Here is a 13142-nt window from a genome sequence, read left to right as displayed (position 1 = left end):
AGAATCCCTTTCATTTTCACAAACCAAATCAAGGGCTTGTGCGTATACAACAGACAGAGCAAGAGTCATGCCATTCCCAGAGCCTGCTTCTAGTCCCTCGAAGAGCTCCGTGGGGCAGAGGGGCTCCGGTCCCTCGGTGGCAGCCTCAATCACCGTGGTCTATACCCTGCGGGGCACCCCCGGCCTCACGAATGCCTTACCTGTCCTGGCCTGAATCCCCCGACTAGGCAGCCCTGTTCCACACTCCCGGCCCATCCTTGGTTTGTGTGCTTCCTTAGGACCCCGTCAGTGCTTCCTGGGCCGGCAGCGGGGCTAAGGACGACGGAGGAATATGCCACAGCTGCCCGTAAGAAGCGCCCGTACCCAAGACTGAACAACAGGGCTCCACTCTGGGACGTGGCTAGGGGAGCTGGGGCCCAAGCTCCGCGCTGAGCACGGGGCTGCACCCTCGCCCTGGCTGCCCGTGGACTAAGTTCCAAGCCCAAGTTCTCCCGCTCTCCTCACTCACTCGGAAGGAAAGGACACGTCCCTCCAAGTCAAAATTATGACAGATACTTGTTGGGAGTGGTGGCAGCAACAGAGCCGTGGCCACCCCAACTTTTCTGTACACGAGAGTCCAGTAGGGAGCTTCTCGAGAACTCCAATCACGCTGTACCCCACGCCAGCTGAATCGGATGTCTGAAGACAGAAGCCACGCTTCGGCATTTCCGAAAGGTCGGCAGTGAGTCCGTGGCACGGCGAAGCTAGGCAGCCGCACGCAGAACCCAGACGGCCGTTCCCGCCACAGACTGGGGAGGAGACCCCAGCACCACCCTCCTCCTCTGCCTCCTCCCAGAGGCCCACCGCCCCCTCCACCCTAGAGTGAGCAGCTCCCCCCTATTTCAGGCAGTTCGGTACCACCGGCAGCGGACGGCTTTCCCAGCCTCCCCGACAAGCCTGGTAAGCCTGCAGTCGCCTGCAGCCCCAGGAAAAATAGTCACCCACGTCCCCTTACGCCCAGAGGAAGTAACCTCACTGCAGGGATCGAGGGGCTTCGGGCCCTCCGTGCTTGAGCACAGCAGGCCCGTGAAAACCCCCGGCTAATTAATCAGGGACACCCTCCCCCTGCCAAGTCCCTCAGGTAGTTCTTATCTGCACAACCTGATTGAAACACTGCAGTTCTCCAAGCCACCGGACAGCAACTAAAAGACAGCCTCACCTGTGGCATTATTTCTGTGGCCCTTGTATCTCTTCACATACTGGGCCCCGTCGCTGTGAGACGAGTTGAAGAGGTAAATGTCTTCGTCGTTGTAACTGGCCAGGAGCTCTGCCAAGAACAAGCAGACAGTAGTGAAGGCAAAGGCTGAAAAACAGCCGGGACCAGGAGTCGGGGGCTGGGGTGCAGCTTCTGGCCGGTAGTGCCCCCTCCTAATACCCGGGGATGGCACCCATCTCACTCGGTTGGAACGGCAGGCAGGTCAGGTGTCCAGGGTAGACTGAGAACACGCTGCCAACCCAGGGGTAGCAGGATGCTCAGGAAGGTCACACCCACTGACTCGAGGAGGAGCCGAAGGCGTGAGCACCTGCTCAGGCAAGGAGCCTGGGCTTCGGGACGGGCGCTGCGAAATCTGATCTGCGGGTGGCGCCCGGCGCCTCCGGGGGTCGTCTGCTGTGTCCTCCCGCTCGTGTGCTCACCAGCAGCGACTACTCCCCAGCTGCTCCACTCGGAGCCAGGGCACGGCGGTGAGCGCCGGAGGGCACGCGCCTCACTGGCCCGGCAGCTCCCTGGACAGAGGGGGCGCGCCAGCCTCGGAGCCGGGCCCTGCGCACGTACCTGTGCCGTCGTGGCTGAACACAAGACAGGTGATGTTTGCTTTGGACTCACTGTTCACCTGCAATAAGGAGCAGATACTGACTGATGCCCCACCCCCCCACTTGTCACACCACCTTCAGGAAACAGGTTTTCCTTCAAACTCCCCTACATCTTCTCCCAGAGAGTGAGAGAGCGGAAGAGACAGACGGACAGGAGTACAGCCCGTGAAACGCGGCCGCCTCGGGGGAGAGGGCTTTCGGCTGGCCGTCTTCTGTAGGATGCCAGCCATCCTACATCCGCCCTATCTCACTCGGCCCCACCGTCACGGGGCAAGGCAGTTATCTTTACCTCCGCACTTTGTCGCTAAGAAAACCTAGCTAACGGAGGTGAAGCGGCTGCCGGAGACCGCAAAGCCAGTAAGTGGTGGAGCCAGGATTCAAGTCCAGGGGTCTGACTCCAAAGTCCAAGCTCCACCCGCCAGGCCGACAAGTTTGGGGACAGCCTTGGGGTTGAGTCGGGGAAGCCTGGAACCACCGGCCCCTCGTGAACCTTACCAGGTGGTGAGGACAGAATTTCTTGAGCACTCCGTTGTTCTCATTCTCATCGATTTTCCTCTGGTCGTAAATCCTGCCGTGGGCGGAAACGACGGAGATGTTACAACTTACAAACCATTCCCTTGAAGAGCTGCAATGCGTAGTGGCGGGAACCACAGCCAGTGGGAGGTCAGGACAGATAAAGGACCGTCCCCAACCAAGCTTCTGGCTCCCGCTCTTCCCTGAAGGCCCGCCTCTCCTACCCCCTTTCAAACCTAGCTCTTCTCCAGGTGGTAATCCTAAACCCCATCAGCCCGAAGCGGCTTCTCTCCTCTCCCAGCTTGTAATCGCTTACTGTTGATTTCCACCGAAAGCTCCCCAACAGGGTCCGCTGCTACCAGGCCGGGCTCGTGCAAGTCCTCGGGTCTTCGGTCCCGTCTTGGCCCCTTACTTGGCTGGTTCTCCCTCTCGTTCCCCACGGCGACAATTACGAACACCCACCACACCAGGATCTCCTCCAGACGTCCTCTCTCCTGCCTTCATTCCCATCCAACCACGGTCCCCTTCCCTCATCTCTGCAACCCAACCTCTGACCATCCATCCCAACATCTGGGGCAGATGTGCGCGAGCGTCCCGCCAGGCGCTGGACATCCGGGAGAAACCACACACGGCAGCGTGTTCCCTCCAGTCTCCGCGCCTCCTCTCCGCAGCTGCTCTTAACTTCCTCCCTGCAGGACCTGATTCCGTCCGTCTACTCTTCAACCTGCTCCTCGTGCCTGTCCGCCCACTTCCCAAAAACCCTCCCTCCACTGACCGGCCCCCACCGCTGCCTTTTCTGCCCTTCCCTGTCGTAGTCAAATTACTAAGCAGAGCAACCTGCATCAACGTTTTCACCTCCTCACTCCCTATTCACTTCTCAATCCACTGCAGTCCAGCCTCGGCCCTCAGCCCTCTACTGACACTTGTCTGGCTCAAGTCACCAGGACCTGACGGCCTCCACCCACAGCAGGGTCTCGAGGCGTCTCTCTCGCATCCCGACAGCGTTCACCACTCCTGCCCTCAAACGGTGTCTTTCCTTGATGGCCAACGGCCCCTTACTGGTGTTCATGAGCTCGTCTGTCTCTCTAAAATGCCCATGTTCCCCAGAGGCCGGGTCTTCAGCTCCCCAGCCTCTGTATAGGGAAACCGCAACCTAGAGAGAGGTTTCGCTGAGATTATTTGTATCCTTCTGACCTCCTTGCTCATGTCGTCACCAGGATCATTCCAAAATGCAATTATTTTGTGTAAATTCCCGGCTTAAAATCTACTCGGTGACTCTGTATTTTCTACTAAATAAAGTCCAAACTCCTTAGTACATACAACTCTCCACCTCTTCTCAAAAGATCCTACACATTACACAAAAACAAAACAAAAAAGCGATGCTTCTCTGAAGACACCATGTCGCAACCTCACTCTCTCACCTCCACACACACCGCTCCCTCTACCTGATACGCTAATTTTGTCTTTAATATTTCCTCTGTGAGAAAGAACAGCATGGTGAAAGGGTTTCTACCATATCTGAGGCGTACGATCTGAGTTCAAATACTAACTCTGCTACTTAGTAGATGAGTAATCCTGGGTAGTTACTTAATATTTTTAATCCTTACATACCTGTTTCTCCAGAATGCTCCCTGTATGTCTAGTCAAGTGTGTGTCTAGCACATAGCAGGTGCTTAGTAAACACTGGATGAAGAAATGAATGAATCAATACATACTTCTATTCTCCACAATTTCTTGCTTAATATCTTCCTGCGTTGAGAATTACCCAGAAATCTTTGCCAAATGAACACCGGATAAAGAAAAGACAAATAGGAGAGGTGCCTGGGTGACTCAGTTGGTTAAGCGTCTGGTTCTTGGTTTCGGCTCCGGTCACCATTTCACATTTCGTGGGTTTGAGCCCCGTGTACGGCTCTGTGCTGATATCGCGGAGCCTGCTTAGTTGCGTCTCCCTCTCTCTCTGCCCCTCCCCTAGCTATCAAAAAAAAAAAAAAAAAAAAAAACCCACAAATAGGAGACTGCTATATTGCTAATTAGTACTCTTCAACAAACAGAGCATCTGATAATCAATTTTTTCCCTCTAAACTAAACCAACAATTCTTAAATGTCACTAAGCAATCGTAAACTTTGTAAGTCAGCAAATTAGTAAAACATATTTACTTATTTTTTAATGTTTATTTATTTTTGAGAGAGAGAGACAGAGACAGAGCGTGAGCAGGGGAGGGGCAGAGAAAGAGGGAGACACAGAATCTGAAGCAGGCTCCAGGCTCAGAGCTGTCAGCACAGAGCCTGATGAGGGGCTCAAACCCACGACCTGTGATTATGACCTGAGCCAAAGTCGGACGCTTAACCGACTAAGCCACCCAGGTGTCCTGTAAAACACATTTAAATATGCAATATTTTGGTATATGGACCATTCAGTATTCCTCAGTATCTAATGCGCTCTGCCCCTCCTCTTTATGAGGAAATCTTTACATTCCTTCCCCTTTCTTCGGTATTTATCAAGAACCTACTATATTCTACGGGGCGCCTGGGGGCGCTCAGCCGGTTAAGCATTGGGCTCTTTATTTTTGGCTCAGGTCAGATCTCCCAGTTCATGGGATCAAGCCCATGTCAGGCTCTGTGCTGACAGCATGGAGTCTGCTTGGGATTCTCTCTCTCTCTGCCCACCCCCCACCCCCGTGCATGTGCTCTCGCTCTCAAAATTATTTAAATAAACTTAAAAAAAAAAAAAACTACTATATTCTAGCTGTGAAGCTAGACTAGGGGTTGGTAAACTTTTTCTTAAATGGCAAGATAGTGAATATTTTAAGCTGACAAGCCACCTGGTCCTTGATACAACTACTGAACTCTGCCACTGTAGCATAAAAGCAGCCTTGGATAACACGTAGATGAACAGCCAGGGCTGTGCTCCAATAAAACCTTACTTAGGAAAAAAACAGGCAGTGTAGCTTGTCAATTACTGAGCCAGACAGCACCGATACAAAGACGAATACGAATTTTTCCCTTATTTTCTGAGCATAGGACAGGAAGAAATTTCAAATGGCAGAGACTTTATTTTTTAGAGCAGTCCTAGGCTTACAGTCAAGTTGAGAGGGCTGACAGAGATTTCTCATACACTCTCTGTCCACACGTGAGCATGATCCCCACCATTATCAACAACACCCACCAGAGTTGTTTGTGTTTGCTCTTACCAAGGATGAACCTACACTGACACATCATGATCACCCAAAGTCCACAGTTCACCTGACGGCTCGCTCCTGACGTGGTACTTTCTACAGGTTGGGACAGATGGATGATGACACCTACCCATCATTATGGGATCATACAGAGCACTGTCACTGTCCCCCAAATCCTCTGTGCTCTGCCTGTTCTTCTCGCCTCTCCCAGAACAACCACTAGTATTTTTACTGTCCTCGTAGTTTACTGCCTTTTCCTGAATATCATGTTGCTGGGATCGCATAGGATGTAGCCTTTCAGATTGGTTTTTTTTTTTTTTTTTTTTTACTTAGTAATATGCATTTCACGTCCCTCCATGTCTTTTTGTGCCTCGTTAGCTCATTTCGTTTTTAGCATTGAATCCTATCCCATTATCTGGATGTCCCAGTTTATGCATTCACCCACTGAGGGACACCTTGGTTGTTCCCAAGTTTTGGTAATGGTGAATAAAGCTGCGATGCGCATCGTGTACAGGTTTCGTTGTGGACAGAAGTTTCCAGCTCCTCTGGATAAATACCAAGAAGCATGGCTGCTGGATCAAATGGAACAGCACGTTGACTTCTATGAGAAACGATCACGCTGTCTTCCAACGCGGCTCTACCATTTTGCATTCCCAGCAATTGTTAGGGTTCCCGTGGCTCCACATACCTGCCAGCATTTGCCGTGGTCCGCGTTCTCTCGCTGCTTAGTATGTATTTTCCCCGTGACACAAGTGGAACACCTTTTTATGTATTTACTTGCCACCTATATACCTTCTTCAGTGAGGCGTCTGTTAAGGTCTCTGAGCCATTTTTTTTAATTGAGCTGTTTTCTTATCGTGGAGTTTTAAAAGTTCTTTATGTATTTTAAACAACGGTCTTTTCTCAGATAGGTCTTTTGCAAATATTTAATCCCAATCTGTGGCTTGTTTTCTAATTCTCTTCGACAGCGTCTTTTACAGAGCAGAAGTTTTTCATTTTAATAAAGTCCACCTTATCAACTATTTCTTTCACAAACTGTGTCTCTGGTGTTGTGTCTGAAAAGGCGTCACCACTTTTGGTCCAACATCTCAGCAAGGCCCGCAGGGGTACCCGCTGCTCTCTGAGCTTTGCAATGCCACCCAAGGACGACGAGAAGAAGAAAGATGCCAGAAAGTGAGCCAAAAAAGACAAAGACCCAGTGAACAAATCTGGGGGCAAGGCCAAAAAGAAGTGTCCAAAGGCCAAGTTTGGGACAAGCTCCATAACCTGGTCTTGTTTGACAAAGCAACTCATGACAAACTCCGGAAGGCCGTTCCCAACTATAAGCTCAGACTCTGGCTGTTGTCCGCCCTGAGACACCGGGGATTTGAGGTTTTCTGGCCAAGGCAGCCCTCCGGGAGCTCCTTAGCGAAGGATTTATCAAACTGGTTTCAAAGTACAGAGCTCAAGCTATTTACACCAGGAACACCAAGGACGGAGATGCCCCGGCCGCTGGCGAAGACGCATGAATAGATTCCACCAACTGTACGTTTTAGACGATAAAAACTTATTAAATCCAAATTGAAGTAAAAAGGCATCACCATACCCCAGCAAGGTCATCTGGGTTTTCTCCTACGTGATCACCTAAGAGTTTTATAGTTTGGGGTTTTACTGGTAGGTCTATGATCCACCCGAGTCAGTTTTTGTGAAGGGTGTGAAGTGTGTGCCTAGATTCCCTTTTTTTTTTCCCATGCGGATGCCCAGCTGTCTCAGTACCATCTGTGGAAGAGGTTACTTCGGCTCCCCTGGACTGCCTACGATCCTTTGTCAGAGGTAAGGGGACTCCACTCACACAGGTCTACTTCTGGGCCCTCTAGTCTAGCCCACTGATCTGTCTGTCTGTTATTCTGCCAGCACTACACCATCTTCATTACTGTGGCTTTACGGTAAGTCTTGCAATCGGGCAGCGTCAGTCCTCCAGCTTCGTTCTTCCCCTTCGACACCGTGTTGACTATTATGGGTCTCCCGCCTCTCTGCATCAACTTTAGAAAGGGTTTGTCACTATCCACAGAATAACGTGCTGGGATGTTGATCAGAACTGCACCAAATCAGCAGATCCAGCTGGGAAGAAGTGACATCTCCACGGCAGTGAGTCTTTCTATGCCCTTCGCGTTTTAAATCAGACAAAGAGTGGCTTCGGCATGACCTCAGCACCCAGCACCCTTACGTTACCTCCCCCCACGATCCTCCAGGTACCCGCCCACTCGTCACGTTACAGTCTCTCTCTTCCCGCCTCACCTCCTCTTCCCGCCTCACCTCCTCTTCCCCGCCACCCGCCGGTAATCTAGTGTTCTCTGTTCTGTGAAGATCAGCCGAAGGACAGGGAGGCAAAGGGACCATCTACCCACTCCGAGTCCTTTACCAATATATTTACCTGTCCACCAACCACCACAGGATTCATTCAGCTGATACATCCTCCTCTTCTTCACTCCTTTCGATTCGTTAACCAACCCAAACAAGATTTAGTAGGAGGCACTCGCACCTCCACCGTCTCCATTTGCCTACTTTTTCCCTTCTTTCCCCTCCTTCCCCCACCTTTTTGGGGTCACAGACCGAAAAGCATGTCTCTCTAGGCTCCCTTTCCACGCTCCCTCACAATACTAAAACAAAATTTCGTATTCATGATGCAAAGGCCTTGAGGACGAGTGAGCTATTTCTCTGTGTTCCCTTGAAGGAATTCCTTTAGGCTAGGAATGAAAGCTACTGGCGTATGATGTAAACTCTACGGTAACGATATTTTCAAATTTGTACCGAAAAGGTGAGCTCTGATGGGGAAATCCCAAAACATTCAACTGGCTGAACCGAAGAGGTGCCAGAGAAACTGGAGACGACCCTAACGTCAGAGAAGAGCTGGGATGCTACAAGGGCCATCTGCTTATACAGGGTCAGGGGGCCTCAAAACCCACACAGGCTTCTGCCAAGTAAATAGCCTGTATCTCCTCAGAATCTGGGATGTACAAAGGGACAGAGGATACTGAAGCTGGTAAGAAACAGAAAATCGAAGTATTTCCCCTTGTGCTGACATGCTAAAACTAATTTCCAGCTTTTCTCTAGCCATGGCCAAGTATTAGCTTCGGATTAAGGCATTATCAACTGCAGTTCTCAATAAAGCCAACTGCTTCAGTCTCCTCCAAACATCAAGGACCCGTGGATGAATGATCTACAGACACGGACTTTTCAAGCAATTCAGGGCTCTAGGCAGGAAATCCAAATCAGGAATTTCAGTAAATGCCCTATTTGCAGGAGGCACCACCTGGTCGTTCTGACAAGTACAACCCCTGTTGATCAACTGCTTCTTATTTAAAAAACAAAACAAAACAAAAACTACCACTATGTATCTGTTATTGGTGAAGAAAGGACAGGAATTTGAAAAGCAAGGGAGACAGGAAGTAGAGAGTAACAAAGTTGCCCAATTCTCTTGTGGCAGGATTCTTGAACAACGGAAGGTCATCTCTCATGCATTTCTAAAAACTGAATCTATCCCCAAGACACTTATCAATGAAATTAATTTCAGAACACAGTTATAAAAATGTGTTTTCGTTGAAAAAGGAAGATAATGCTTTCCACCCACCACCAGGAAAGCAAAAGGTCATTTATTTTCCTAGTGATCCTCTGTCTCCTCCCTTTTAAACTGATGATTACTCAGCAAAGGGGGATGGTAGAGCCACAGAAATACAGTTCACGCAGGCCAACTGGGTAGGGGTTTTGTGACGTGACTAAGTTTGTGACGAAGGGCTAGAAGGAAGCTAAGTGGTGCACATGAGGACTGAATCTCTGAACTCCGGTTTTCCTCAGGATGGGCCTCAACAGCAAGCGTTACAGCAAATGTTCACAGTGACGAAGGTATCACTATGAAAAAAGAAAACTGGTTCATGACGGTGGGAGTCAAAAACCCTGAGTTCACAGTGAGTACTCCCACTCAGATCTGTATCTGAAACCATTCAAAATTTTTAGTACATGTTAACTTAGACATGAAAAATGGTGGAAAATATTTACTAATAGAGCATTTGCTAGTAAACCTGGGTTTATGTCTCAGCTGCTCTGTAGGGACCTTGGCCAATTTATCAAACTTCTTTAAAACTTGATCATCTCTATAATATGGTAAGCTACCCCCCACCCCCCCCACATCAGGACCGTTACATTAGGGAACAGAATGCCTCAGAAGGAGCTTAAACTCTTTGGAAGACGATAAAAAACTCAAGATGGCCGGCAATGGACTCCTAGGCCATTCACACATTCCCACGAGAGACACCTGGCGGCAGCCAACGCGTCAAGTCTCAAACTCCTCACAGACACAAAGGAGCCAGACTCACCTTACAAACTGATCTCGTCCACCCACTGCAAACTGGTGGGTATTGGCAGGATTCACATAGATCGTATAGAGCCCCACTTTCTTCTCCTTCTCTTTTGTCACCACCAGTTTCCTTTAAGAGTAGAAAAGTAGAAAAGTTATATTCTCGAAAATACCCAGATGGTCATGGCAAGAGAGAGCAGAGAGTAATGCAGACAAAGCTACGAAGAAACCAGATTCTGATTGAGAAAGAAAGAAAAAAGTGGTCTTGGGGCACCAGGAGGCTCAGTCGGTTAAGCATTTGACTCTTGATTTCTGCTCAGATTATGATCTCACGATTCGTGAGTTCAAGTCCGGTGATAGGCTCTGAGCTGACAGCGACGAGCCTGCTTGGGATTCTTTCTTTCTCTCTCTTTCTCTCTCAGTCTCTCTCTCTCTCCCCCCCCCCCACCCCCCCTCTCCCGCCCCCACTCACATGTTTGTGCATGTTCTCTCTAAATAAATAAATAAATAAATAAATAAATAAATAAATAAAAACTTAGAAACGGGAAAAGTGGTTTTGTTAGTTTTGAACACTGGAACAAGAACAAGACAAAATCACTTCCACGTATATTTAATAAATGCTACTTTGAGGAATGGAAAAACAAATGCGTAGTGAAGTCATTTTCCGGTGTTCCCCAAGACATGTAAGGTACACGTACACAAAAGTACTGCTCCCCAGGTGGTGTCAGTTTAGCTGGAGCCCAACATGACGACCCTGCCCACACCTTCCCGTCCTAGATAAAAACACCCTCCCAATCATCTGGGAGCAGTCAGCAAGAGGACCGATCATGAAAACAGTGGCCAGAAGGGACCTTAGGGTTAAATCTGTCTCCCGGATTCCACAGAAGCGTCACAACCCAGCTCTAAACATGCACACTGAAGACTGACAAGCCACAGTTTCCTGGCACAGGGACAGCCCGGAGGAAACCAGCATTCTTCCTGTACCCGAAGTGAGCTAGGAGAGGAGATTCCTAAGAAGACAGCTGTCTACAAGGCTGGCTAATCCTCTCTAAATTACTCCTCTGATTGTACCACAAAAGGCAGTCCTTAGGAGGGTACTGGGGTCCTGAGGAAACTCTCTAAAATTCTGAAGTTGTAGCCAGAAGACTCGGACTAAATCATTCTATTCTGTCCCAGCTTAAAGGTGGCACTACGGCTTCCCAGGTCTAAGTGTCCAGCCAGTCAAATGTGACATCACAGAGGTTAGTAAATTTACAGGAAATGAAAGACTGGGAAGGAAAGGGCTGGGTTCTAGCTTTCGTTTTTAATTCTAGAGTTTTGCTCATCTTGTTGCTATGGAAACTGAAAGAAATAGAACCATGACAACGAGTTTCTTGGTAAAGAAATGATTTTAGCATCCTCTCTGCCTGGTCAAAGTCACTCCAGCCTAGAAATGCGCTAAGCAAAGTGGAGAGATTTTACTTGATTTTAAAATCTCTGTAACCTTTCATTAAAACAGTAGATGGAAATCATTAAAAATGAACGTCATTAGGAAATACGCACACATACACAACCCTCAAAAACACAAGGTAGGAAACACATCCCAAAAGAGTTTAAGGAATAAAACCAGCAGTGGAGAAGAGACAGCTCTAATCATTTGTTTTTGTTTTTTTGAAAGAGCACGCAAGTGGACGGGGGCGGGGGGGAGAAGGAATCCCAAGCAGGCTATGCACTGCCAGCTCAGAGCCCATCACAGGGTTCAAACTCATGAAGCAAGAGATCATGACCTGAGCCAAGATCAAGAGCTGGACGCTTAACCGACCAAGCCACCTGGGTGCCCCGTCTAATCGGGCTGTAGACCGGGAGAACGAGCAGATGCTGCTTTTCACAGGACCATTCCATTTTCTCGGCAGTTTGGACCTTCAGAAGGAGAGGGTCAGACAAATATAAAGGTGACCATGTGGAAGCAAAAGGAAGAAACCTGGGGACACGTGGGTGGCTCAGCTGGTTAAGCTTTCGACTTTTGACTTCACTTCATGTCCTGATCTCACAGTTTGGGAGTTTGAACCCCACATGGGGCTCTCTGGGTGCGAGCTGGAGTCTCTCTCTGCCTCTCTGTCTGTCTCTCCCCAACTCAAAATAAATAAACTTTAAAAAAAAAAAAAAAAGGGGGGGGGGGGGACAGATGATGAAATAGGGCTTCACTGTCCTGTAATCCTGACAGAACTCAATCCTCCTAATGCTTCACTTTATTCACCTGAAACAAAGAATTCTCTCTCCCGGTGGATGAATGCAGAGTACCTTGGGCCCTCTGGGGAACTAGCAGATGTGCTACAAAAATGATTAATCTTGTACCCGGCTGGCTCAGTCGAAAGAGCATGCAACTCTTGATTCTGGGGTCGTGAGTTCGAGTCTCATGTTGGGTGTAGAGATTACTTAAATAAAAACTTAAAAAAAAATTGTTTCAATGATTAATCGCGATGGCAGCAGGGGGAAAAATGTTTTTCACATTAGGAGGAGGCAGCACACAAAAACACAGGAAACAAATTTACTAAGTTTCGCTATAAAATTTGCAGTTCTTTAGTAAGCAAGTATGTTCCAGCAAAAAAATTTAAAAAAAAGGAAAATAATTACAAGTCAGACCAAAGAATTCCTTTGAAGAAGATCTCAAACTGGTTGCCACTGGCTAAACGAATATCCCATCCACAGCTCCAAAGCCAACTCTTTTCCTAAGAGGTCGGCCAATACCACCAGCTTCCAGAGACGCAGCTATCATAAATACATAAAAGTTCCCCTTACGCCAGCTTCACACAAAAACGTCTCTGATGTAAGTGGATGTTCACGCACCAGCTTAAACTTAAGAATAGCTTGGATTTTCCAGCCATTCGGCTCCCCACCTCAGTCAAGCTTTCCGCTACTATTTCAATCCTTAAAGCAAAAACTTTGAAAACTCACAGTCCCTGATTCTCCAAATCCAGAATCTGGGCCTGCTCCTACGTGAAGTTTCTCCTACATTCCCCATCTATCACTGCTCACACCAGAGCCACCGTGTACATCATTTCATTCCAAATCCAGGGAGCTAACACACTCATCTGTTCTGCCCAGTACTGGGCTCCCAACTCCTTGTGGCCTCACAGTGGTTTTCCTAGGACCTGACACACAGGATAAGCTCTCTCCCACCTGCCTCACAGCTCTCTACCAGAGCAGACCGAACAAACTCAGCCCATTTGCTTCACCTCTGCGTTTCTCCCCCTGCCCCTACTCTGGAACTTTAAAATGAAAACCACAAA

General features: G+C 48.7%; 1 protein-coding gene and 1 pseudogene across 6 annotated transcripts in view; one reads left to right on the top strand and one right to left on the bottom strand.

Annotated features, from left to right (window-relative positions):
* DCAF8 (DDB1 and CUL4 associated factor 8) overlaps window positions 1-13142 on the bottom strand; it is a 41682-nt gene that overhangs the window by 7126 nt on the left and 21414 nt on the right. For all 6 annotated transcript variants that reach the window (XM_060644543.3, XM_060644540.3, XM_060644542.3 and 3 more), the window contains 4 exons: window positions 9893-10003; window positions 2347-2419; window positions 1814-1871; window positions 1199-1306 (listed from right to left, as the gene is read on the bottom strand). In XM_060644543.3, coding sequence (XP_060500526.1) covers window positions 1199-1306; window positions 1814-1871; window positions 2347-2419; window positions 9893-10003 — 350 coding nt within the window. The remainder of the gene's footprint in view (window positions 1-1198; window positions 1307-1813; window positions 1872-2346; window positions 2420-9892; window positions 10004-13142) is intronic.
* LOC132686671 (small ribosomal subunit protein eS25 pseudogene) lies at window positions 6673-7048 on the top strand (annotated as a pseudogene).

This window comes from Panthera onca, chromosome F1 (genome assembly GCF_046562875.1).
Source record: "Panthera onca isolate mPanOnc1 chromosome F1, mPanOnc1 haplotype 2, whole genome shotgun sequence".
In the NCBI taxonomy this organism is placed as follows: domain Eukaryota; kingdom Metazoa; phylum Chordata; class Mammalia; order Carnivora; family Felidae; genus Panthera; species Panthera onca.
The sequence above is the reverse complement of the archived record's forward strand: the minus strand, read 5'-3'. Positions and strand labels throughout refer to the sequence as shown.